The following is a 27,988-nucleotide window of genomic DNA, read 5'->3' on the forward strand; positions in this document are numbered from 1 at the left end:
AAACACACGATGAGGACTATCAAAATGTTATGGGGAAAGTGGACTTATGGAGCAGGGAAACTAAAAGCAAAACTTGTTCCTTCAGCAAGACCAATGGTGAACTGGCATACGTGAGCCTTGTACCAATAAATCAGCTGGAGTGAGAAGAGCTATTGAAACAGAACAACTATATTAGGCACAAAACCCAGTCAAAAATATAAAACGTCCCTGAGCTGGTCATAATTGGGTACACACATACTGAATAAGAGAGCTCCAAAAGTCACCTGAGAGAAGGGGGACATGAAGCCTAGCTACCTTTAAGACGCAGCTTGAGAAGTTCATGTAACAGATCTGATGTGGCTGTACAGACTGTGTCACAGACTGTGACCTGACTGACCCAAAGGCTTCTTTCTGCCCTATAAATGGAAGCAGTGCACACCAGTGGCCTGTGCTGCCAGTTCCTTTGAGATGAGATCTTTCTGCTGGAACAGCACCACAAAGCTGAGGTCAGAGACTCAATTGCCTGATGGGAGCTTCCTAATACACCTCTCTGTAACTGGAGAGCCGATGTGGAATCTCACGGGGCTGCAAGGCCATGCCTCCCGCTGCCTGCAAGAGCCTTCCCACAGGAGATGTGTGCCATTCTCCTTTAAACAGACACGCAGGTGTCTTGCTGTGACTGTGGAAGTATCCACTGCCCTAGAGAACTGCTGTAGCTCCTGAAAACCACTCTCCAGAAGATCATCCCATAAAACAAGCTAGAAGAAAGGTGAATTTAAGACAAAAGATGAAAAGAATACACTCAGTATCTGAAGTGACTGAACACATGGGTGCTTCCTCGATCACCCTATCCATGGATGATTTGATTCTGCTGAGATACTCTGCTTCAGTCCAGTAACTGCTGTTTCCAAGACAAGAGCATACAGAAGTGGAAGACATTGGCTCGGTCTATGCTAGAAGTCTGCTGTAGGAAATCTTTGACCTTTGGACTTTCCCCATCCAACTTGTACTACTTTGTTCTAGGGAATAAAATGGACTTCCATGCCAGACAAAACCACTGGATGTTCTAAAAATGAAAGCATCCAAGTATCAGTGGTGTCCTTAAAAAGGATAATTTGTCTTATAGGAGGAACCAGGACTATCACAGAAAAGAAAGACTAAAAACTGCTATTTACTAAGACCTCAAAAATGAAAACTTCTGGATAAAACCTTATGCTGGCAGAGCTGTGCTGTGAGCATTGCTCTAGAACAAGGTCTGCTTTCATAGAGGTTTTTAACGCGTCTGCTGCTTCTCATATAGAACACTATTCCTAAACTGGAAGGTTAAATTTTTGGCATAAGAAATACCTATAGTTGTATTTGATTGTGGAAGATCCTAATGGTTTCAGAAATATTATACAAGCCTGTATAGATTCTGTAAAGAATTAACTTTCTTAACGATTCACATCTAAAAACAGGCAAAAGATCAAAGATACCTAAGTGTTTTCATACTTCACCTGATACAACACTACATGGAAGAGGTTTTGTGTTGTGTTTTCAAATACTTTCAAGACTTACAGTCTTACTAGAAATCTTTAAAATCATAATTAAGGGCTTCCAATCTACCAGTTATTGTGGATAACAGACATACACCAAAGTGAGCGCAGTGCTCCATCAACCAGATACATGGTCAGAAGTTCAGTCCCATTACAGAAAGAGGAAAATAAAAAAACCCAGATAAACAAGGGAAGTTAAGGTTTTAAGAATCTGGCAGTTCATACAGTGCTTTTTACTAACAGGAAGATTAAAAAAACCCCAAATCCTGTACTACATGCAGACTGAAAGCACAGAAGAAGGACTATGCTGTTTAGAGGCTAGGTGGAAGCTGAGAGGCTACATGGTAAGTGTGCAGTGTTAATGAACCTGTAGAGATGGCAAGTCCTAATTTAGATAATGATACAAGCAACACAAATATTTATGTTCACCATAAACCATGCAATTTATCCAAAATATTTGAGTGACTTAAGCAATGTGTATTACCTGGATGAGGTCTTGAAAATGGTCCATCTTTGGCTTGTGTAACTCCAAAACATAAGAAAACCAAAATACTGGCAACAATACCTCTGAAAGTGAAAAACAGAAGGAACTGTTTATATTGCTTCATCTTCCTAATGAAACTGTAAATTATATTCTTTGACATATACAATGTCTGGTATTTCTTAACTACTAAACATGTACATTGTAAATAGATACCTTTTAGATATTATGTTTCAGGGAAATGGGCAGGAATCCCTGTACTTTTAAGTATGGTTTCATGACAGACCATCTCAAACCCCAAAGTTTACCCATCCATCCTTCCTCTACACTAACTGTATGCTTCCATTCCTTCCATTTTGAGGTCATTTACTAGTATCTGGCCAGCCAGGCAAGGAGCCTGATCTGGCTGGGAGCTCATCCAGCAAAAACAAAAGGAGCAGTTCCTTGATCCACATTGATAAGCCTTAGCCTGCAGATGATCATGACACACACAGCGAGCCAAACACTTCCCTACATCTTTGGGAAGTTTTTATGCCCACTTTGTCAGAAAGACATTTAAAATTTAGCAGTGAAAAAACTCTCAAGCTTCCCATTGCTACAGTAAAACTTCAATGAAATTTAAAAATTAACTGTTGAACGTGTCACCACTCCAAAACAGTTTGCCAACCAAAGACAAGAAGCTTGTAAGACCAGGCCAGCACTGCTGCTGTTTCAAATAAGATAGAGCCTAACAGAACATACCAGAGACATTAAAGAAAAAAACCACAACATTTATCAGACCATGAGTCCAGGTATACCAAAGACTCACAACCTCATCGCAATACCCTAAGCCCTGACCTACAGAGTTTTCTCCCAACCTCAGGAATGAGGACTGCCACAGTCCTGCCGGCTGCCACCTTCCAGGAGGCAGCACTTCTGCACATGACCAGAATGAAATGGTACAAGGGCTGATCTGGCTGAAAACTGACCTAGGAAAAAAACAGCTCGTATTCAGTTGGCTTAGCTCACCACTCTCGCAAGGACAGAACACAGCAGCACCCATTTAAGGCTAAACCGTCAGCTTAAGCCAAGGTAGAACTGAACCCTTAAGGGCAGCCAGAAGAGATCCTTACTGACCAAACTAAGCAAGCAACATTCAAGATCCAGGATTTGAAACCCGCTATTTAAATGCAGTATGTTTTTCAATAAAGTTTTTTTTTGCAAGAAAAATGAGAAAATGCAAACAGTCATATCTGAATGCCCGACCCACACTGTCAGGAGCACTGCTCCTTCAGCATGTGGAACAGACCCGAAGAGACTGAGACGCCTTTAGGTAGGTGAGGTCTGGCATTTAATTTCAAAGTACCTACTATCAACTTAAAATTCTCTTGAGATTTTAAGTAATTGAGATTTTAAACAGCTCACGTGCACAAAACAGCATTGCTTTTTCAGGGGTTGCCTCTTGTTTTTCATGAAGACAAGGCCTGATGGTCAACACCAGGGCATGTTCCTTTAGCCGTAATGGATGAAACTGTTTTGCTTTACAGCAATTCCCAAATGCTCTTTTTCCCACATCTGAACTCCCAACAGATCTTCAATGCTTTCTGGTATTACTGGCTCAGAGGCTGGCTGAAGAGATAGATAATTGAGAAATACCTCACTACACTGCACAGTAAGTGCAGGCCATGTTTGCAGTAAATGATGCAACCCTTGACTGTAAATAAAATGGCTCTGTTTGCAGAAGCCAGGGAAAACACCCAATGATTTTGCTTTTATTGAGAAAATGTTAAGTACCAGAAGCAACAGTAGAATACTCATACTTTAAACATTTCAAAAACTTCTTTCAAAACAGAAATCAAAAGTATTTATGAAAACTATTCTGCCACATTCATCTTTGAGTATAAAAACTGCTTCCTGAAAATAAAAATGGGTTTTACTTAACAGATGTAGTCTGCATTCTGTGTCATGTAACAATGCACAATTCTTTGTTCACAACAACTATGCTCAGCCACAAACCAGGATGTCCAAGAGCATTGTTTTAGGCCTTGTGAGGGTAGTTTTTCCGAAGCTGGAGACAACCTGAATCTAAATCACCACAGGAATTTAAGAGTTATGCTCGTTTTTCTAAAATCCACACTCAGCCAAACAGCAGATGCAGCAGCTGTGCTGAAATAAGCCAGACTTTCATATTATTTTACTTCAAGCTCACCATAGGAAGTTTTGAAGAAAATCACAAGTCTGCATAATAACCATACCAGCTCCATCATCATTTTTTTTTTTTTTTTTTTTACCAGTGGTAACTAAATTCCTCCCCGTAACATCCTTACACTAGCCTCCTTATGAAGCTTTCAAAGCCTAACCAGCAGCTTGGCCTGCTGGCTTACCATGGCTTGAGGTAGGAACTTTCCTAGGATTTGAGAGGGGGGTTCTTCAAACTACCACTGCAGGCAGCCTGGATGGACGTGACTAATGGATTTTCTTGAGCTAATGTATCGCCCTGAGCTAATGTATTTTCTTGAGCAGCAGATTTGGAAGACCCTAATTAGTAAAGTGTGCCTACAAAAATAATTTTAGCACTTAACCAAATAAGAAAGGGAGAACATGGCAATAGTTTCATTAGTACAAACAAGCTATTCTTTATTTAAGAGTCGATTCAGAGACACAAGACAATGAAGCTTGTCTATGAGTATCTGTATATCATCTTTTGTTCCAGGCTTTCAACGAGACAGCTCCCACTCCCTGTCCCTTCCCCGGCTGTAGCTACGGTAGCATGACTGGTACAATTCCTTTGGCGGTATCACAAGCTGAAGAATGGCTAGACTGGCAGATAGAGGTCTAGCCTCCTTGTTACCTGGTCTTGAGTGTGGGTGCTCAGCAACAGGAGTTGGAGATCATCAACTTGCAAATACATATACACACAAATTGTTACCATGGCTGAGCAGTGATCAGTTATTGCCAAAAACTAGTGTAGAAAGGCATGTTAGAAGAGAGACTGTTTCATGGCTTGAAATTCAATGTACAACCCTAATGCATATAGGGTTTTTTTTAAACCTGAATGTGATTTTTATATGGAGAAAATTATTAACTTTTTTTCCCCAAGAACCCTTGCTCAGCATTCAAAGCATTTGGGAGATGTGGATTTCTTCCACCACCACTGTATGCAAAGGAGGTTGCTGCATATTTATTTAGCTACCCTCAAAGCTGGAGCTCAGTCCTGTCAGCTCCTCCTGGGTGCTTAAGGGAAGAGAAGCTGACAGTTGTCAGATGGGATGGACTATTTCAAAGCTGCTTTGAATGCTGTAGGAACTGTGTGAATAAGACGACTCATTGATCAGACAGGCTTTGCAGCACATCTCTCTGGCTAACAAAGTAAATTTTCAACTGTCTTTACAACAGAGACGATCTGATCACATATATCACATGACCATATCAAAATCTGTGTGTATGATCCTCATGAACTTTGACTAGATCTACGTATACAACATTTCTATAAATCTTACCTTAAAAAAAAAATAATTCCTCCCTTAACTGCCCTAACATGTTGCAGGAAGACTGCACTCAAATGTCAGCGTATAAACAAATGCAAATATAAATCTCAGCTACAGATACCACACCCCATGATCTCATAGGTTCACGCTCTAGTTTGTTTTCTGTCATTCATTTCTCCTGATGACTTACTGCATAATCCAGCCACTCGCCCTGCCCTCAGCTGTTTCTCTGAGTGACTGGATGAAGATGGGAGCCTCAGATGACTTCTTACTGCTTTAAGCTAGCCCAGGAAACACAGCAACAGCAGCTAGCATAGCACAGCAGCTGGCAGAACTTTGCTTCAACTTAATGTTCTGCTCTAAGCACCTAATGCAGTTCACAGGCACTCTGGCACCTCTCAGCAAGGGCTTGAAAACAAAGGAGGTTTAAATGTTTGCAAGCATGTATTTAGCTAATTCACCTAAGCACTAAAACACTGCTCCACTGTCATTGTGCAGTAGTTGGAAATAAAAAAGCATGACAGCTAGAGACACTGCTCATTGCTAATAAAACTACTTCTGTTCATTAAGCAGGCAAGCGTTCCCATGAAGTATTTGCACACAGTGACAGCCTCATGCAAGCCAAAATTTTAGATCAAAACACACAACAGTTCTACGTTAAGACTGAAAAAGATCTCAGGGTAGGATAAGGTATTTTAAGGTACAGAAGCAAAAATTTTAAAATAATCTGTGAAAATGTGGGATACAGATATACTTATGCATGTGGTGACCATCTTACTCCTGCTCTGAAATGCCTCTTTTTGTTCAAATAGACACTTAAAGATCCACATAAAATCAGTCAGGAGTAACAATATATAAGCAAATGACGAGCACACAGATACTAAAGAATGTAAGAAAATGGTTGGGACATGAATTGAGCTGGAATCCTTCACATTTAATAGTGCTAAACTTGGCATAGCACTTACCTCAAAGACCTTAGAAAAGAGACTTAACTGAGACCAGATTGGAGTTCACTGAAAATTGACTCAGCTACGGAGCGGGCTGAACAACACACACTTCCATCCGTTCTGTAAATCAGGGCCAAGGCAACAAAAGTAAAGCTTAGGAAAGGCCCACAGGACTCACACGTTATGTCTGCACTGATCATTAGCTTGGAAAAAAGTAACAAATTTGGCCAAGTTAACTACTATCTCAGAATTCGGCATGTAGCTTGCACGACTATGGCAATAGCATAAGGGTGCAGCATGAGTGGAAACAGAGATGTATCCTTCAAAACCTCTATCAAAATCCAGTATTTGAGAAGACTGTATACAATTCTCAGGATGCTGCTTTTCAAGTATTTTTGCATCTAGACATTGCAGGTAGCATTCCACAACCAGAGATGCAGACATGATTAAATATTTGCTGCTCATTGCCTAGTATGATGCTGTTAAATTGATTTTAACAACTGAGCACATTATTCCCTGCACTGAATATGCAGAAAGCAACTTCTGTTTCATGAAAGAAAGGTTAATCTTCTGGTTAATCTTCTCTGGTTTTCTTTTTATTAAAGCAGTAAAGGCCCTAATCTCAATAATAAGATATTCCACTGAGTCACCTTAGATCTGTATTACTCCTTAAGGACGTGTCATCACTTCTCTTTCAGCATTTCCCCTTCTCTATTTTGAACTGCCATTCCAGAGGACATCATGCCTCCATCCATTCCCTAGACTCACTCATTGTAACTGGGAATAAAATGGCATTTGTTCACACCAAAGCCTTACAGAAATTTTCCCAGCTCCAGACAGGGCACTGAGTTCCAACTTGTTCCATTTCACCCACACATATAAAAATACAAACCCTCAGCTGAGCACACCTGTGAGCATGAATTACATTAGCTACAGCTATTGTGTAACTGGCAGAATAACATCCAAGATTATCTCAGGAAATACCCCAATTCCTGCATCTCCATGACAATGAATACTACATCCTGAGTCACTTTACAAATGTAAAAAAAAAAAGGAAGAAACCCTTCAATAGCAAGGCGGGGGGTGGGGGTGGGGGGTGGGGGGGGGGGGTGGGCGGAAGAGCATTACCTTTAAGAAACCAGACTAGTAGAAAATGTAATTTTTTTCATGCTTATAGCAAGGATACTTTCCAGTCTGTAAAGCACACCCTACATTTTTAAAATATACTTAAGATTTTTAAAGACCTTCCCCCTTTCTGTTCCCTACTGCATTTGTTTAAAAAGAGAAGAAATTCAACTACAATTAATCAGTTTAAACTATGGTAGAAACATACCATACATGTAAGACTCATCTCATTCTTATTATCCAAGTGTTTCCCTTTGGGATACAAGTTCTCCTGTTAATTTTCAAACAAATAATGATCTGCATTGGTATCTTAAACACAATTTTACAAAACACACTTAAATCAGAAAAATTTAGTCACAGCTCACATAATTTAGAAAGTTAGGTTATTTTAAGAAAAAAAGAGGCAGAACCACTGCCAAACACAGCCAGTACTTTGAGGCTTTAGAAAGAGTTCATATTTTGTTTTAAATCAAACACCCAGAGCAGCCACCAGGTATGACAGTGAGTGACACTAAACTGATTAGAAATTAAATTCAATGACCAGCATCAAAGGAGCTTATCGACTTATGCTCAGTTTTGTCACTTTCTAAGGGTTTGGGCATTTAAACAAGTTAATGCAAAGGTCATTTCAGGTAGCTTACCCACAAGGGAAAATCATGTATGGCAATTTGTTCACACTGCTACCCTTTTCTAACATACAGCTCACAGAAACACTTTTTCAAATATTTACCTCTTGGTATTGTAGGCTGTATCTTGTGGTGTTTCTTCAAGCAAGGTTACGTAGCCCAGCGCACATGTGAGGATGAACAAGACTGTTAAGGTATGAGCTCTCCTAAAATTTAGAAGAAAACTGACATCAGAAAGCAGAAAAACTTGTACCTTCACCTGTCAATGAAGCCTCAGCAAGTCCAATACATAGACAGCACTCAGTAAAGAAGTTTTATGGATTGCACAGCACAGAAAAAAACGTACAACGGCACTAAATTTATTTAGCAGTCCATGTATTAATATTTGACAGAAGCCTACCACCAGAATGGATCTTGCTCATTTTCTCCCCAGTGCTTTGAGTTAAGAAAGATTTGGACAAACACATTTTTGCCAAGTAAACAACAGCAACTTGAAAAAAAAATTAGCACCAACTGTGCCTAACACTTAGATGTAAAAACCTCCAGATTTCTCTCCTGGTTTGTCAGGTACATACCTGACTGTGCTGCTGCACAGCTGTTTCAAAGCCTATTAATAAAAACAGCAGCAAACTGAACAGACTCTTAAAGACTAAACAGAAGGGAATTCACTCTAGGCATGGGAATTCCACACTACAAGAAAAAACAGCCATTAAAAAAAGAAAAAAATAATCTCTGAATGAGAACAGTTGCAATTGCAAGAGTCGCATCGCTGCCCCCAGATGCCTTATTTCCCCGTAATTCTTACAGTTTCATTTCATCTTGGGTCTGAAGAGCAGGTGCAGACTGACAGCTAGAGGTGTGTGCCTGCAGAACTATATTTTGCCACCTCTACACAAGGTGTTTCTGCTGGAACAACCATGTCTGCAAAGCTCCACAGTAAAGCTTGGTGGTTGTTCTTCTACTGGTGTAATATAGTGGTACAGGCAGAACATTGCTCTGTGCATGGAGTCACAAGTTCTCACTTCCCCATCCACGAGTCCATTTGCTTACACTGATTTTGGTGAGGCACTTAACATGTGAAAGAAAAAAGAGCTAAGCACACACAGCCAGACATAAAAAAAAGAGACCTTACTGCAGCTAGTTGACATGCATACACGTACACCTACTGATTATGACATACATAATATTCTTACATTGCACTGTCTGCATTTTTTAATCTAAAGTTGAAATTTCCTAATGAGAAGCCGTTTATTGTTTTCAGAGGAAAACTTATCTGACCTCTGCTCTCAAGTATGGGAAGTCTGGCCATTTAAGATCAAACCATAAAGACATGGGTTCTGTTTCAGAGGGGTACACAACATCTCTTTTAATACAAATGATTAAAATAACACAGGTTAAAGCATCAAGCTTAAAGAACAGAAAAACTGTGAATGAAAATTACTGTATGTCACAAATATTTGTACATACTGATTCTTTCTACATTTTGTATTATATTGTAATAGAAGCTAGCTTTACATTTCTGTTTTATGCCAAAAGACCAAAGTTTGTATACATATTCAAGTTGTATGGTGAACGATAAACCAGAGATCACCAAGGATTTTCAAGAAGTCCACTAACTTACCTTTAAACGTCAAACCCATTAATCTACCTAAAATTGCTCTGAAAGTTAAGGCAAGTGTTATTTTGAACTACAAATCCAAAACACAGCCACTTCTCACAGCATCCTTTTAATCCCACTGGAAAACACAGGCAATACCTCATAAGCAGATGCAATCCTCTTCTGCCACTGCTAAAAAGGTGTTCAGCATTTAACGCTATCCTTCCTTGCAGTCCAGAGGACACAGACTAACCAGCTCCAGGAAGGGAGGAGGGGGGAGGAAAAAAAAAAAAATAGGGAAAGACCCACGAGAATTTTCAAAAGTAGCAAGGAACCAACATGTCAAAAAAATATACACAAAGGCTTCGCAGCAGCAAGCTTCCTGTTCAACAGATGCATTTTCCCTTCGACTTGCCTCCCAGGATGCCAAATAACAGGTGATGCAGGCATCACATACCACATTCATTTAACAGCCACGTGACTCAGGGCCTATTTTGTAACCAACAGTACTTTAACAAACTAAATACAGTACTCTCAAAGGAGGCAGTACAGCAGGGGACTGAATTAAATGCTCTAATTCACTTAAATCAGACCATGGTCTTGTTTGCTGCATTTTTACAGATATATATATATAATTAATAAAAAAACCCCTGTGTTTTGATCATAGAAAAAAGGTTACATTAACCGCCAGGCTACATATTATATTTTATGCTTCGTTTTATTGTTTACTTTTTGAAATTAATATTTAAGAAGCTACTAAAATAAATCTAGACATGCTGCCTTCTATCTCACCATTGCACCATCTGAACACCTATATGAAGTCAGTTACCTTTTCAATGGTTTAAGTGTCATGTAAATTGCCAAAAAATCAGCTATTAGCACATATCTTCATTTAAACTCATCTAGAAACTTGTCTACTAGAACAACGATGGTCTAGTTTCATTCAGCTTTGTGGGAAGTTTGTAGCAAAGTAAACAGTCAGTGCTTGAGAGCTTCATGAGCCCTGCTTTCCATTTATTTTTGGTGCGCAACCATCAACTGGAAATTCAGCAAGCTCCCCTGTTTAACGAGCAACAAGAGGCTATACATCTCATAATTTCTCTTTTAGCCCAGTTTTCATTTCCAACTGAAGCCAGATGCCCTTGCAGTAACTTTTCAAGCTGGTTAGTCATATAAACGTATTTTCAGTCTAGCATGAAATCCAGAAGCTAGGATGAAAGACTTTCTAGATTGGTTTGTCTTCTGCAAAAAGGAAGTTGGCAGCTCTAATCAGAAAATTGCAAGTCATGACAAAGCGATGACAGCTGCTAGAGGTAGCAGAACATCATGCAAGCCTACCCATCAAAGAAAAAAAAAAAGCAAGCAACATAAATATACACCCTATCCTTCCACAGCTTGAGCCAAATAAAATAGAAATCCACAGTCATATGGAACAAGACAAAATGTGAAGCAGTTACAGCAGGCAGAAAAATTAACAGCATACAAAAGTACGAGTGAAGTCAGGATGAATTAAACTGCATAAAGAGGGACTACCTTCTTCTCTACATACACTTTGAAATAATACAGCAAGAGGAAGACCACACAGCTAAGAACATCCCCAGCAAGGTAAGCACTACAGGAATTACGCAGAAAGGCTTATGTTCTAGCCTGGAGTCCGTGCAGCCTGAAAAGAGCAAAGCTAAGCAGAGCAGGTATCTTCCCCTTGGAATTATACAGGATTTTGGGCAATACACCAGCAGCAACACAGGTACAGACTGCAGCCAGCTCTAGGAGGGGTTATGTCAAAACATCTGAGAAAGCAGTGCCTGAAGTATATGCATATAAAAATATATAAGGGCAGGAAAGTCAAAAAAGAATTCACGACAAACCTCAAACTACTAAAAAGCTGGAACATTCCATTTTTCTGCACTAGCATTTTTCTGTCTTTTTATATCTTACATCTAGCTCTTTCCCCATTTCAACACCAGGGCATTTAAATGAAATAATTCCAGTCTTGTTTTTACAAAAATACCTGCCCTGCTAACTCAGTTAAACACCAGGCGAGATCAATTAGGCAGTCCCGCAGGCAGCACCCATCGCTGCAGCTCTCACAAGAGTGGGGCCTTTCCACAGAATGCAATTAAGTTCAATTCTGACTTCTCTTTTTCACAGCAATTAGTCGTCTGTCACATTCAGAAACTGTAGGTTTTTCAAGGAAATTACTGTCAGAGCTTTTATTTCCCAAATAAAGTGTATGACAAAAAAGACCTAAGGAAATTTTTAAGAATCTCTTTTTGGGCGAGATTCGGAGAGATAGGCTGCTGGGGCAGGATGGAGGGAGTCATGCCCCGCAGAGCGGGCAGTCCATGGCCTCATTTCATCTCCAGCACAAACTAAAATGAGCTTAAGTGAATGGGACCGCACCCTTATTATCCACTGCTTTGCATTAGTGCTTCTGCTTGTCATAAATGATGCAATAACTACAATAAAAACAATAACTATCGCTGACAATACCATACCAAGGATTTATCTTTTTGTCATTTCTGTAAGTGAAATAAAATTCCAAAGAACAGCCAGTATAGTTTGCATCTTTGGTTTAAAAAGTTACATTAATATCTACTGCTTGAGAAAGAACCTGTCAACAAAAACAACTAGTCCCATCTTAGCCTATCATCAACTTATCCACAAATAAATATTTTTTTTCTTTATTCCAATAACGGTAAAGTCATAAAAGCATTTCTGAAAGAGATTTTAAAAGATGAACTAATGTTAAAGCTCTCTACCCTTCATATACCAACACATCATCTGACACACGCTGGGAATTCTAAGAAAATATGACAGACAGTACAACAAATCTACTGCTTCAACAGCAGGATAGTGCTCAAGTTGCCGTGAAGACTAAGATACAGGAAAATACAATTAAAGTTAATAACAATTTAAAAGTGACCAAGATTTTGACATGCAAAATCAAAATTGTAATTAACAGGGAAAGAATCCTATCTGGATACAGAGAGAGGTTTTTGAAACCTTCAAGAAAAATTCAACCTTGGTCATAATCTTGATAATGCATCCAGAATTAGGGTCTTGAAACCAGGACATTCATGTTGCACATGGTCAAAGCAAGCAGTCAGGCCTCAACTTCAAAAAAACCCGTTTCAGGCCAGTTTGTGACATGAGCTCTCTCTCATCCACCTAGATCACGAAAAAATAATCAGTGACAACCAAACCCCAGTATGTACTTTGCATGTGACACTGCCAGAAACCTCAAAGCATCTACATCACTAATGCAACAGAAACATGGCTGTTGGTTTTAAGTTGTAGGCTGCGTTTTAAAATCTGTTTAAACTCCCAGAGATAATAAAAAAGTACCTATTCTTAGACTAGCTACAAGTCTTCAGCACATCTATAAAGGTACACAACGCTGATTAAATTTCTGTATGTACTTGTGACACTCCAAAATAGTAACATTCATTTTCCTTCCCACAAGTTGGTGCCTCTCTTAAAACCATCACTCAGTAAGCAAAGTACAGTAACCTCCAGAGAAACCCCAACAATGGATTAAAAAGCAAAGCTTCAGCAAATTAGTCATTTTCCTTTGAATGAGGAGAGAAAAGAAAGTTTCCATTCATCAGCTCTACAGAGCCGCAAGTTATTCAAAGTTCCCAAAATAATCTCTTTTAAATATTAAGTATTTTTACATGTTTAAACCTATTGAAAACTTTGTTTCATGTTTTAGTCCGAAACAGGACAGTGTGACTTTGTGTTACAGATAACACACTTTAAGCAGGTCTTGTGAAAAAATGGCAATAAACAGGAATGGTAGGCAGGTGCCTTCGTGCCAGACTTAACTACATAAAGTACAGAGCTGATTTTTCAGGCTGACTATTTGTTTTGTAAACTGCTGTAGAACTCTGGTCATGACAGCACTCTGATGGGCCCAGAGCTGAACACCAGCATGGAAGCAGGCCTCTGTAGGGGCTCCCACCATCCCAGAGCACACTCACAAAACTCCTCCTGTGCACAGGACACACTATTGCTCAGAAAGTGATTTCCCCAGGGTGCCATTAACCCTGCGTGCTCCTGGCACGATCTGATTTCATCAGATAGCGAACACTCACTCGCACTGCTGGGGGCAGAGGGGGGGCTGCCTTTGTGCTCCCTCCTGAAAAGCACCCCTGGGAATCCCAGGCTGACTCCCACCAGGTTTCCCCCCATGCTCCTTAGAACTTCTGGAGCATGTTTAAACAAAACAGACCAATACAGAGAAATAACACTAGGCCTAAAGCCCCAGGGTGGGACACTGAACTCTCACAAGGTCTCTGCATAAAAAGGTATTTCTTCCACACTGAAGGAACGATGTAATGCCTTCCTTTCAGGAAATAGTTATGACACTCTAATAATACAATTCTCAGAAGACAGCTACGCTCATCTGTACGAGAGTTAATACACCCAGCTGACAAACATGGCTTAGTCGGATTGCACAACTGCCTCCTGGATGTTCTAGCAACCGGACACTGCCAGGGCAAACCCAAACACTAAAAAGGCACAAGCTGGCTGACACATCAGTAGCCTGATGCAAGACTTCTCTGCTCAAGTTAAGCAACGTGCTTGAACTTGGTCATTTCTGACCAGGTGAAGAATCAGACGAATGGATCAGCAAACACAGCACCTCACCACAGCCTGCTTTAAAGCAGCAAGCTTTTATAACATGAAAAAAAAAAGAATCCAGCAAAATATTCAGTTTCCAACAAGCTTGAGGAATGTTGTCTTGGAGGTGCTGCTGCCAACCCGCACGAGAGGATGCAGAAAAAAGCTCCTGCCAATTTGCAGATCTTCTATTGCCTTAATCTCGCTCTCAATGTTCCTCCGGACAGCCTTTTAGAAAATCTCATGCTGCTGTAAATTTAGTTTTTTAGAGATAAGAACAATGTGCAAGGAACATCTAATTAATACCTTGGTTTGAATAGCAATTCTGTATTTCCAAAAATGGCTGGCTTGCACACACGTATCCTCACTTCCAGAGAAATGTCCCTGGGTGGGCCATCAGGAAAGATTTCTCACAATCCCAAATAAAACCAAAGAAACATCCAGGCAGAGGCATCTACATGCTACTTTTTCCTTAGCTGCAATTTCTAAGCTTTTTGCACCAAACAGGCTGAAATAATTCCTACAAAAGCTGTACTAGCCCATAGACTCTTCTACTGAGCAATTCCCTCTTTCATGCTTTTTGTTTTTTTCTTTTTTTACTTCCTGAGCTCCATAGATCTCTACTGCCACACTATGACCTAAGTAACTAACATCATATACACGATGGCAATATAGAATTATTTAATGTGAGAGACAAAAACACATCAATAACCAACAGAGTTGGTTATTTAATTAAAGCTAATTAAATTCATATTAAAGTAAAGCTTAGTAAAAGCAATTAACCCATACAGTCACAACGTAATGTGGTGGCCAAGACATATCTGGCACCTCCCAACATCTTCAAATCAAGACTGGATGCCATCCTGGAAGATATGCTTTGGTTAAATACAAGTTATGAAACATAGATAGAAGTCAGGGATAACACAAAAGTTTAAGGAGAAAATAATACAACAGCTAACTAGGTGATCCCAAACTGGCGATCCAAGGCCAGACTGGTATGAAAACACTCAACACTACATCATCTTCTGCTGCCTTTCACTGGCTCCTTGGAGCAGGAGGAACCTTTCCTCTTCTCTTTAAAAAAGCTGCTGCACATCTCCACTTTTATAATTTATTTATTTTGTTTCATGGAGATAAATCAATTTACTATTTCACCATGCTTTTTTGCTCCCCCACAGGACACACATGTCTTGTTTTTCCAGCTTCAAGTATCTTTAGGCATCTGTCACGGTTATAGCACACAGGTAACAAAAACCAGCTTCTACTGGATTCACCCTTACCCATACAGAACAAAGTCCCAGTAGCAAAAACCTGTAAGACACATCAGCACTCACTCATTTACAGGTTACAGAAACAAAGACACAGAGATGTTGGGGAAAGCTCTGTGTGGGGATATTTAAACAAAAACACACAACCGGTGGTTTTTCCATGCTAGCTCAGTAAAAATATCAGCTCTACTGTGCTTCACACAGTACGAAAAATAGAAGTCAAAATCTCAGTCACAAAGAGGTTCTTTGTTTGCATTCAGAAAGCCAATTCTGTAAGCAGACAGGCAAGAAACAATCAAAGGTACTGGAAACAACAGTGAACATGTTTGCCTAGAACAACAGCTTGCTAGACAGGCCTGGTATTTCCAGCTCTCTGCTAGGTAGGAATAGATGTTCTGAAATTAGTTCAGGGATAAAAGATACAGAGATCACCAAGCTTGACATTTCCCAATGACAAAAAGAGCTGTCAAAGTATACTGACTGAGCAGGTTTCCACAATGTAATTAAAATATAGTATTTTCCAGTTGCAAGTTAAGATTGAATAAGAAATTAAGTACTACACTGCATGTAGCTTGCTTTTCAAAGTTTTAAAAATATTGTAAAGGAGCAGGCAGAGAGCTAGAAAGTACCACTTTTCCAAAGGATTGCATTTATAGCCATAAAATTACCTTTGCAAACTGAACTACTTCTAGAATGATTTTTGACTGTGTCTACAAGTCCCAAATTCTTGAATTTTTCTAAACCGAGCAGGTCATGTGGGTAACCTTATCCCCAGCTTTTGAACCGCAAAGAGAAATGGTACTTTCCGTACTTTTCCACACAAAGTGGCAAAGACAGAGGGCACCTACTCCCTTAAATTTCCATTTTCTGTAACCACCTCCATAACATACAGCACAAGAAGAGTACCAAGCGTCACAGGAAGAAAACTGTTCCTCTGTATAATCTTTATTCTCAGCGACTGTAAGAACTGAGTCATTACCAAAGGATATGCTAAAGCACTCAACGCTGTCATGCACGGGTCAAAAGGAACAGTAGAAAAAACCCTTGAAACTCTTAGAAGCATTTTAACTCCTGGCTGCCAGCACAAGCGACGTACACTACTAGGGACAATAATATAAAATAAATAGATAAGGAACAATTCAACAACATACTTATGTGCACTGCCCTCATAGAGGGGACTAGCTGACAAAGGGGACGCTCCTTAAAGAACGGCAGCACGTTCAGACTTCCAAAAGAACAATTCATGTGGGCAAATTAACTGCAGTTATAGCCTTTATTTTAGGATGACAATTCTGTACAAGTGGTAGACTGCATGCTGGACAGGAAAAAGGTGCAACAAGGTGAGATTATACAGTAAAAATAGCATCAGGTGGTTTTAAGGCACCACAGAACACCTGGCAAGCGCCACCTTAACTAAGACAGTAAGAAAATAACAGTTTTACCCATTTTCCATTTATAAGACGGCACTACTCCGCAAACCTCGGCAGGATCCAGCTATTCAACTGCTCACTCAGCCTACATGTGGCAACACTAACGTGCTCTCCAAGAAAGGTCCTCTTGCCCTTAAGACAATGATGTCCCTCCGCTACACTTGCATATGTCAGGCTTCTGCAGAGACCACTCTGCGATCCAGCAGCATCTAAGTGTTTCTTTGCAGTTTGTACCAGCAGAAATGTCACCTAGAATCAGCAGCTTCATCAAGATCAACACCCTCCGCTCCACTACTGCCCAGATTGGCAGGGTGAGAGCCAAGCACCCTCCCCCTTCTACTCCTTAATGTCAAACTCGAGCCAAAGCATATCACTCAGCCCATATTCCAAACAAGGGACTTCAATGTCAGCTTGCTTTCCTTAAACAAAAGGATGTGCTTTTAACATGCACAGAAAAACAATGCATGTACACACACGTGTGCTGAAGCGGATTCTGGAACAACTCCAGCAAAGATGGGATTTAGAAGCACTTTTCTAGGTACAAACACATCTCTTCTTATGAGGACTGAATTTAACAAGAAACTGATCTGTCCCACTGGCCTAACACTGACATGGTTTCCTGCACCAATTTTCTGGACTGAGCATACCACAAAACCGTAAGAAATGCCTGACCAACAGAACATTGGCTTAGTAACTTCAGCTTTCTATCAGGATTACGGGAAAGAGCGCGGACAGAAAAGACCTCTTTGGAGGCTGAGGGAGGGGGTTCTTCCCTCAGTGGTGGAGTTCATATAAACAATGCTGATATAACAGGTGGACTCCAGCACAAAAGTCTGCCAGGCTGAGCTGCAAGGGGCGGCTCGCTGGAGGCATTAGGGCCGGGGCTGAGGAAGGAGGCGGCACTGCCAAGAGCCAGTCCTAAATCACCGCTAACTGCCAGGAGACAACAATCAATAGCACCACAACACCAGGAATAACATCTTCACCACAGCCCACAGTTTCTCAATGTTAGCACCGGTACCTGCTGAAGCACAGCAAGAGCCACGGCAACTGCAGCTCACGGGCTGGGCCCGTTTCCCCGCCGAGCGCCCAGCCCGGAAACCTGCTCCCCGCGCAGCTCCGCGCTGATCGGCCACCGCCGGGAGGCAGGGCCCGGCGCCGAGGTCTGCTGGCGGGGGGAGCGGCTCGGCGGCGGGGGGGGGATCGGCTCTCACCAGAAGAAGGTGTTGGTGCCGTCGTCGTAGACCTCGGACTCGGTGCTGCGGCGCAGGCCGGGGCTGTCCCTCTCGGCGCAGGGCGGCGGGGGCCCCTCTGCAAGGGCGGCGGGGGCGCCGCCGTTGTGCTGCGGCGGCTGCTCCTCCAGGGCGGCCTTGCCCATGGCCCCGCCGGGGCCCCGCCGCTCGCCGCGCCTCATGGCGGCGCCGCCCGCCTAACGGCCGCGCGCGGAAAGCGGCGGGGGCGGCCCCACGCTCGCGCCGCCGGGCTCGCGGGGGTGAGGGGCGGGGCACGACCCCGGCGCGACCCCACGTAGGCGCAGAGCGCGCCCCGCCCCGCGCGCCCGGCGCAAGCGCAGAGCGTCTGGCGTTGCCGTAGCAACCGCGCGGCCTCCGCCGCCGGTCGGGGCTCTCTCACGGCGGGGCCGCGGCCCCCTCCCCACGGGCTCCCTCAGGGCCCCCTGCCCCTGCTCAGGGCCCTCCACCCCGGCCCCCTCGGGGCGGGCCGCAGCCCCCTCTGTCCTGGAGCCCTGCTTCCCTGGGGACGGCCGAACACCTGCCGGCCGATGGGAAGTAGCAAATGAATTCCTTGTTTTGCTTTGCTTGCGTGCACAGCTTCTGCTTTGCCTATTAAATTGTTCTTATATGAACCCTCGAGTTTTACATGCTGATTCGCCTGAGTTACTCACAGAGGTGGCTACACCCCCAACCCATGGGTGCCCATTCCCATGTCTCTGAAGGATCCAGTAACCTCGCACAGGGCAGTGGGTTACCTGGCCTGCGACAAGGACCCACTGGTAACAGCTGGAAAGAGAGCAGGCACGCTCCAGAGCACGCAGACCCTTTTTAACATTGAAATTCCTGCTTCTCATTGTGCCGGTTATTTCTCCTACACCTTTGCACGGTGCACTTCCAAACTCTGCTCCAACCGCGGGGCAGGAGAGCAGGATGGTGAATTTCCCTGCTTAGTGGTCACTGGAGGTGGTCTTTTCCTGTTCATGGGATTATTTTTTAAACAAATGGAACATTTATTCTTGAATTAAGAGAACAGTTGTGGCCACAGCACACAAACATTATGGCCATCCTTTACTCACATTGCCCAGCTGTCTGGAGAAACATCCCACAGCTCTTCTCCATGTTCCAAATCTTTGTGTCAGCATCCCCAAGGCCAGGTATAGTCGTTCATATACAAATAACTCAAAAGGCTTAGACAAATCAGACAGTCCCGATGCAGGTGCCGACATCAGAGCCGCTTTTAAGCTCTTGAAGGTTGCTCGGCATTCGGGGGGCCAGGGTAAATGGTCTCTTTTGACCCCTTCAGAGTTTCATAAAGGGGTTTTACCAACAGTCCATAGCTGAGGATCCACAGTCTGCACCACCCAACCATGCCCAGGAATGATCTCAGCTCCCGCACCGTTCTTGGTTCCGGGCTTTGGCAGATTGCTGCTTTCCTGTTGGTTCCCAGTTTCATTGTCCTTGGGAAATCTCAGATCCTAGACAGAGCACAGTTTCTTCTCCTGTTCGGGCTTTGCCCTTTCATATGCAGTATCCTCCTTGTCCTAAGAAATTCAACAAGCTTATGGTCACCTGCAAGCATTCTTCTTGAGTTTCAGCAGTCAATAAAGTATCATCCACATACTGTAATACTATTGCTTCTGCATTTGCTTTTCTTCCACAATTCCAATTCCTTTACCAGCTGATTGCCAAATACTGGTGGAGTGTTTTTAAACCCTTGTGGCAATACTGTCCAAGTGAGTTCTGTGGCCAGTGGTGGGGTTTTCCCATTCAAAGGCAAATATCACCTGGCTACTTTTGCCTAGAGGTATGCAGAAGAAAGCATCCTTAAGATCAAGCACCTTAAACCACTTAGGTTTTTTCCTTTAAGGACATCACAAGGTATGTGGATTAGCTACTGCTGGATGAACATCTTGGACAATCTGATTTATGGCTCTTTAATCCTGAACTAATCTATACTCCCCATTTGGTTTCTTTACTGGCAATATTGGAGTGTTACATTCCAATTTGCATTCTACTAATAATCCATAATTTTAAAATTTCACTATTAACTCTTCCAATCCCTTCCTATCCTCCCACTTAAAAGGATGCTGGTTTTGTCTTACCAGTTTGGCTTTGGACTTTAAAACAATTCTTACTGGCTCAGCCAACTTGGATCAACCTGGGATCCCACTAGCCCATACCAAAGGGGTTACTGCACCTTCTCCTTCTTCAGGGGTTTCTTCCTTTGATCGGTGTGTATTCTGTAACAAAAATCTTTGCCTCCACAGCTTTTGATTCAGGTATTAGCTATTGCACTTCTCTGTTAATAAAGACTACCTGTGCATCCAGCTTACTCAATAAATCTCTTCCCATCAAAGGCATCAGGCATTCAGGCATATATAAAAATTGTTGAGTTACCCATTGCTTTACTAATTTAAATTTTAAAGCTTACAGCAAGGGTCAATGCTCGCTTTTCCCTGTGGCACCAACATTTACAGTTTCTTGTCTAAAACCTCCTTTACAAGTGTTGAGTACAGAGTAGGTAGCTCCTGTGTCTACCAAAAATTCTATTCCATCATTCCTCAGCCTTAATGTAACCAGGGGGTCACCTGGGAATGACTCCCGCAGTTCCCTTCAGGACTCATCATCTAATGTTATCAACTTTGTGGCTTGCAAAGCAGGATCCAAGTTCCTGGCCTGAGGGCATTCCCTCTTCCAGTGTCCCTTTTCCTTACAGGTTGCACATTGGTCCTCTGCCGAATGGGGTTGTATGACAGGAGGTAACCTGCCCTTTCCACGGCTCCTTCCCTTCCCCCAGTACCCTCTTCCTCTAGCAATTCCCCTCGGAGCCCTTGTCAGGGCGGCAATTAACCCAATTAACCTTCCTTCTCTCAAATTTTCTCTTCTAACCTGTCATGTCTCCTTTTCTTTTTCTCAATTATTAAAAACAGTCCATGCTACTTCCAGCATTTTTTCTGGATCCCTTGAATCTGTCCCTTCTAACTTCTGAAGTCGAAGCCCAAGCTGGACATCCAAGTAGTGCTTTGATAACACCTCAGGGTGGGAGAAGGGAAGCACAGCTCATTGCAAGCGCATCAGGAATTTAGGTGTGTTGACTGACATCCTTCTAGCCAGATGCACAGGAAGGCAATACCCTTTAAACTTTTCTCCTGGGGGGGGAGAAAATCCAAGACACTGGGAACTGAAAAGAGCAAAAAGTGACTGCTCCACTGCCGCCCAGGAGGAAGCATCCCCACCACTGGTGAGTGCTCCCACGAGATCTTTGGTGAATGGGCCTTGAGGTGGCAGGCATTTGCTTTGTCAGAGGGAAAAATAAAAGCAGAGAAGAACACTGGTTTTCCAAGAAAATATGAAGGCGAGTAGAAAAAAAATGAATAAAGAAAACAGTCCTTTCCACTGTGACGGGACAGTGCTACGGGCCAAGAGTACAAACTTTGCATTTGCAAACTGTAGGAGCATTGTAGCAATATTTGATGCTAAAATTCTGTATCTTTTGGCAAAAGTAACCAAAGAATGATAAGTAAGAAACCAGCTTAATTCTATACGCACTCACTTGAATTACTCGGGGACAAGTGCTCTTTGCCAGCTTGTTGTACTTGAAAAGTACCCCAGACCTGCTTTCCAGTTAGCCCCAGCCTCGATGCGGTGGCTGTCCCAGCTCCCACTTCGCTGTGCAATGAAGCACTCTCCTGTTTGCAGAGGTGGCTTTTGCTGGCACAGGTTTGTAGCCTCCCCACAGTGGGTCTGCCCAGGGGGCAGCCACCGGCTCACTTCTTCAGGTGCACGCTGGGCTGGGTCTGGGGAGACGAGTGCAAGCACAGGGTGTCGTGTGCTCCTGCATCCTCACAGTTTCTCGCCACCACCTCGTGGGCTCTCTTACCTGTGGCAGAGCTTTCCAAATTATTCTTTGAGATCAACACGAGGTCAGGCTCTTCAAGCAGAAGAAATCCAAACACAACATGCTTCTCCCGGCTTGCACGCAGGGAGAAATTTCTTTCTGGGCATCCCAACAACGCAGAAAGCACCAAAGGATGCTGTATGGAGAAAAGAGCATAGAAATGAAACCGAGGAAGAAATGACACACTTACGTGACTGCAAATAAACGAGCTGCTCACACGATGGCAGCAGCCAGCTGGGCCGGGAGCAGGGACTGTGCGGCTCAGTGGCCGCCCGACCTGCCAGCAGGTGCCCTGAAGCACCTTGAGGAGCACACTGCCATCGGTCCTGAACCCCAGCAGGCTCAACAAGTGCCAGTCAGGCTTCGTGCGCTGGTTCAGCATCACTGACTTCTGTCTGAAGTTTGTCCTCCCTCTCCTTTTCCAAAAGCAGGTAGGATTCAAGCATTACATTAATTTTCTCCAGCCCATTTCATTTAGCAGTTTTTTCCCCAGACACCTCTATATCTGCTTTTCACTGATGTCTTCAAAATAAAGGGGGGGGGGAAAGTCCCAAATTTCCCTCTTTTTTTATTTTCCCCACCCATTTTGTGCCACTCATTACACAAACTGAATTGCAGTTTCTTGTAGTAGCTAAGGATACCTCCAGTGCTGGGCTCTCATATGAAGCTGAGCAGCCAGCTCCTATCCTGGATCAATAATGTACCTGGGCAAGATGAAGAACCTCTGCTTCAAATCTGATCACAAGTGACATAAAGGTGGTTCAGGGAAACAACCCCGCTAACCAGGAAGTTGTGGTCTGAGGCTTAAAAACTTCTAAACAACCTCTTCTGAAGGATCTTTCTTCTTTCGTGTCCTTCTAGCCAGATATACAGGAAGGCAATACCCTTTAAACTCTTCTCCTAGGGAAAAAAAAATCCAAGACACTGGGAACTGAGAAGAGCAAATAAATATTTTAGCACCATCCTAAATTAAGGATGCTTGCATGCAGGATAGCCTTTGCACTCAGAAGAGGAGCTCCCTGTCAAAGCAAGCACTGTTGTCAGGTAGAGCACAGACAGGCATCCTCCATCTAGCTGAAGTGGTTTCATATGTGAAAGCCTTCAGTGGTTCATTACCACTTCCCAAGTGGAAATTACCATCTCCACATCCAGCCAGGATTAACAGGTCAAGGAGTGCTCCCAGGGAGCTTCAATGCCAGCTTGCCCAGTGCGGGCCAAGCCACTGCCCGGAGTGGCTGGTGCGATGGCGGATTAGGATGGGAACATATGACTGGCCCAGCAGCAATGGAGGCAGCAGGGGAGTGTGATAATATCTTAAATAATTCTAGCTGCTTACAAAAGGTTTGTGTGGTTCCAATACCTTGGCACACATATGAACCAGAGCTCCACAGCACTTCATGTCTCAGGCAGATTTTTCACCAATAGACTGGAAGGTACATCATCTTCCTCCCCAGTTCTAGTTTTTCATGCTGCCACCCTCAGCACCAGTCCCCCAAGAGCAATAAATGCTGAGACGGTGCACTCCAGGAGGGTTGGCTGGGAAGGAAAGTGCTGAAAGAGGAACACTATCAATCTAGTCGCCTGCCTTCCTGCAAAGGGAGCTTTATAAATCTTGCCTAGGCAAAGCCAGATTCCTCCTAAACAGAAGAAAAAGCTCACTGTCTCCTTGGAGTGCCACGAGAGATGCTGCAGGGGTCAGATACCTTGGACAAAGTCAACCTGCAGGCACAGAGTCACCTTCCCCACTGGCTAGTAAAGCCCACAGGCTTTTGGGACTGCTGCTGGATGCCCGCATCCCATTAGCTGGACTGTCTGGAGAGCAAAGTCCTCCCAGTCCTCCTCGGCAAAGTTTGCAGAAGGACACAACAGACGGTGGAGCGACCTGGGCATCCCACCTACATGTAACCCCGTTTCCGTTTAACCCAGCAGCGCTCACACCGCACAGGTCTTTGGTCCTTCCCTCCTAGCCAGCCCTGCAAGCGGCCCCTGGGAGGCCAAAGGTCTGCCTGCTCCCTGCCCTGCTCTGCTCTAATTGCACACACAGAGGAAATCTGGAAGACAAATTCTTTTTCTTTTCTTTTTTTTCCCTCTATTTAAAAATTTGCAGATCTGGTTCGGAGTCTGTTCAAGGCACTTGGCAAAGCCGCAGAGTGATGTTGGCTTGACTGGGAACAACGGTCTGGAAATGCTGCTGCCTTTCCTGCCAGGACGCAGCTGGATTGCCTGCAGGACTGACTTTATTTAAGAGCGACTCACAGCAATGCTGGTGGAGAGCGCCAGGGAATCCAGACCGGTTACTGGCCCTTCTGCTATACCCAGGAAAGGCAGCTCTTCCTAGCTTGGAAACTAAAGCAACAACAAAAAAATATCCAGAAAACAGATATAAGGAGACCTGTCAGACCTGGCTTACATGTAATAACCTTTTCACTCATTCTTTTTGTAAAAAGAGTTATACCCTGCTGCAAACCATAGCTCCAGATGGATTGAGCCTTTACGAACAAAGAAAGCACTCAGTGATTCAGTTACTATTTCCAGTGGGCCACAGCCCAGCATCCCGACAGAAATGCCATCAGGAAAGCAGAGGCTGAAGCAGTTGTGCTCTAGTAAATCATAGCTACTTAGAAGTGACAAGATTTTAAGGACCAGGGAGGCAGGAGAGCTCTGTGGTTTGGAGGAACATTCAGAGCTCACTTTGATGCTCTCCTCTTCAGCCAGGAGGGAGGGGATACTTGTTCTGAAGGACTGTAAAATACTTACCCATGTTCCCATAATCGCTGACACCAAACCCTGATGCCCCTCATGCAACAGCACTATTACACACAGGGAAAAGAAACACATGACTTCCAGTGCTGGTTTTGCCAGCTAGTGAAGCATAAAGAAAGGCTTTCTCGATCTCTGTTCACTCCTCCAGGAAGCAGATTTTCTCTGAGGTTCACAGAAAGGTTTCTGAAGGCCACATAGGGAAACCAAAGTGGTGGAGAGCAAACCAGGCCACTGCCCAAGGCAGGGAGGAAGAGGGCTGCATGCAAGTGGAAAATCTGTGGAGCAGTCAGTCTCCTCACTTATCTGGAAGCTCATGCTTTGCCTCTTTTCCTCGTCCTGTCTGTTAACAAACACCCTGGCGCCATCCCATCCCCTCTCAAAGCCTGTGCTGCTCCCAGGCTCTGCCTCCCACAGCCAATCTCTCCTGCGGGACACAGACTTCGTCTGGAGAATCAGGCAGGTTACACACGGATCAGCTTTGCTTTCGCTTTTTAGGTTTAGTGGGTTTTCCCCTGCCTTGTAAGAAATAGTTTAACACTTTCTGGAACTTCTGCTCCTTCCTCCTTCTGTCCCATCTGTGACGCCTCTCTGGGGATGTCCACAGCAAACAGCGGGTGCCGAGGGTGGCGGAGGAAAGCTGGGGTGGCAGAGCGCTGGAGCTGGAGCAAGAGGAACTCAGAAGGGTTCCCTGCCTGCTCCGCGGGGCGGTACTGGGCTTGCCACTCCTTTGAGTGAAGGTGAAGGGCAACTTTCTCGTCTCCTCCTTGATATCTGCCCACTGCCAGGCAGAGGCAGCTCCCTGCTGAGGCAGGTGAGAGTCCCACACGGAAGTCGAGTCACTGCTCGGTTCACATGAGACCTCAGGCGAAGCAGCTGGGGAAGGAAACCGCACCGAGAGAAACCCCAGGGGCTCTGCAGCTCTCCCTGCCTGTGGCTGCAGCCTCACCACCTGCCCCACAGGCAGCTCCCAGGGATCTGCCCGGAGGAGCAAAAGGAAAGACAGGGGAAGAGAAAGGCTCTCCACTTCACCATGCAGGTAAGAAACAGGAACTGCTCGGCCATTTCCATGGGGTTGTTCTCCGGCACCTCTGAGCCACCTGTGGCTTGGAAACACGGGGCGCGCTAAGCTCCGACCTCTGCCATTCCTGTGCTTTCAGCCTTTAAAGTACTCTGAAAGGACTACAGGGTTCCCATTCCTCTTTCCAGCAAGCAAACCCATTCCTACCGCACACATGTGGCGGGGAAGGCGGTGGGTGCTGCTGGCTCCACGGCCCCCTACCACCGGGGCGCAGGGCAGGGCTGAGCCCCCCAGGATGCAGCAGGGTCATGCACAGCCCCGGATCTCAGTACCGGCGACAGATCAGAGAAGGATGGTTTGGACTGAGGCCAGATCTGGAGCTTATATAAACCCAGGAAAAGGCACTGTGTGTAGCAGTGGAGGTGACAGCCCAGATGTTTCAGGAGCACCTGAAATAAAGCAAAGGGAGAGGGGGAGCCGTGAAGTTTTCTTTCTCTAGCTTGAAAGAAAAGATGCGTTTTCTTTTACTCAAAAAGACAGGCAAACTCTCTCAGATTGGGGCAGCTAGTGAATGTAGAGGTGTGCTATCTGCCTGGCCAATTAAAGGTTGTCACATTTCTTAGGAAACTGATGTAAGGTGGAATTGCTCCAAGGGAAGTGCTCATATGAAACATCCCCAAGATAAGAGCAATTTGCTCATCTCGGTGTAGGTGATGGGAACCACCCAAACCCTCACAGATCCACAATTAGAAAGCAAACAAGGATGCTGGATCCTGTCGGGGTCCTCTGCCTGAGTTACTCACAGAGGTGGCTACACCCCCAACCCATGGGTGCCCATTCCCATGTCTCTGAAGGATCCAGTAACCTCGCACAGGGCAGTGGGTTACCTGGCCTGCGACAAGGACCCACTGGTAACAGCTGGAAAGAGAGCAGGCACGCTCCAGAGCACGCAGACCCTTTTTAACATTGAAATTCCTGCTTCTCATTGTGCCGGTTATTTCTCCTACACCTTTGCACGGTGCACTTCCAAACTCTGCTCCAACCGCGGGGCAGGAGAGCAGGATGGTGCCCATTTCACTCCTGATAGCAGGGAGTAGAGTCCAGGGTTTTTACAACCGCTCCAGAGCTGAGGTGGCCTTGCCTGCACATGGGGCGATCCAGCTGCCTTGTGCTCCAGAGCAAAGCAACCAGAATCAGGCAGGCAGTGTCGCTAGTCCCCTGGATCAAACCAAACCAAACCAAAAAGAAAGGTGTAGGAGTACTGGTGATCCCAAGTCCCTGCCTCCTGCAGCATGTCCCCATGTACAAGCCACATCTAGCCCCAAAAGCAGGCTGGGCTCCTGCACAACAGCCTGAGCAGCCCAGGCTCACAGCAGCCCTTGCCTCACAAGATGCCAGCATCCACTGTCATGGATTAAACCTGCTGAAACGCCGCCCATCTGCCATCACAGGTTTGCAAATTCCCCTCTGCAGCTGAATGCAATTTTTATCTGTTACGGCTCTGGAGGTGGGTGATGGGAATTGCCTGTGCTAATCTGCAAATAATTCACAAATTCCTCCCCATTTTTCAGTCCTACACTGAGGTGCTCGCAGCGCCTGCAGGGCAGGTCCCGGTGGTAAATCGCATTGCTGTGGGAACACAGAGAAAAGCCAGACCCTGCCACCACCACATCCTTATTGCTTAGAGCGCCATACACGGGCAGCCTGAGGAGCATCCCCACCGGTTCTTAGGGCTTGACTGGAAAAATCAGAAAGCAACAAGTCCCTCCTGGGATTAAAACCAGCGCTTTCTATTTCAGGAGCATGGAGAAGCAGGGGCAGGATCTGGCTGCATCAGGGCTAAGGGATGAGTGATGTTACAGCTGGGCATGCTGGTGGAGGAAGGATGCTCTGCTGAAGCTCTGCAGGCTCAGCCCTAGCACCCTCCCTGTGGGCAAGGCCCTGAGGCACAGACAGGGGCTGGTGGCACCATCAGGGATCTGGGGTCAGGCTTCAC

General features: G+C 44.4%; 1 protein-coding gene across 7 annotated transcripts in view; it reads right to left on the minus strand.

Moving 5' to 3' along the window:
- The window catches only part of PTDSS2 (phosphatidylserine synthase 2), a 44,490-nt gene extending 25,952 nt beyond the window's left edge, over positions 1-18,538 (minus strand). For 3 of the 7 annotated variants that reach the window (XM_037402052.1, XM_037402051.1, XM_037402053.1), the window contains exons 1-3: positions 18,296-18,538; positions 8,265-8,366; positions 1,999-2,081 (exon numbers count right to left, since the gene is read on the minus strand). In XM_037402052.1, the coding sequence (XP_037257949.1) occupies positions 1,999-2,081; positions 8,265-8,366; positions 18,296-18,495 (385 nt within the window). In that variant the 5' untranslated portion in view covers positions 18,496-18,538. Of the gene's footprint in view, positions 1-1,998; positions 2,082-8,264; positions 8,367-9,916; positions 9,937-17,093; positions 17,271-18,295 lie in introns of those variants that run through there. The other 4 variants (XM_037402048.1, XM_037402049.1, XM_037402050.1 and 1 more) reach the window with 4 other exon arrangements.
- Positions 18,539-27,988: the final 9,450 nt, after the last annotated feature.

The sequence above is a fragment of the Falco rusticolus genome, chromosome 10 (genome assembly GCF_015220075.1).
Source record: "Falco rusticolus isolate bFalRus1 chromosome 10, bFalRus1.pri, whole genome shotgun sequence".
Lineage (NCBI taxonomy): Eukaryota > Metazoa > Chordata > Aves > Falconiformes > Falconidae > Falco > Falco rusticolus.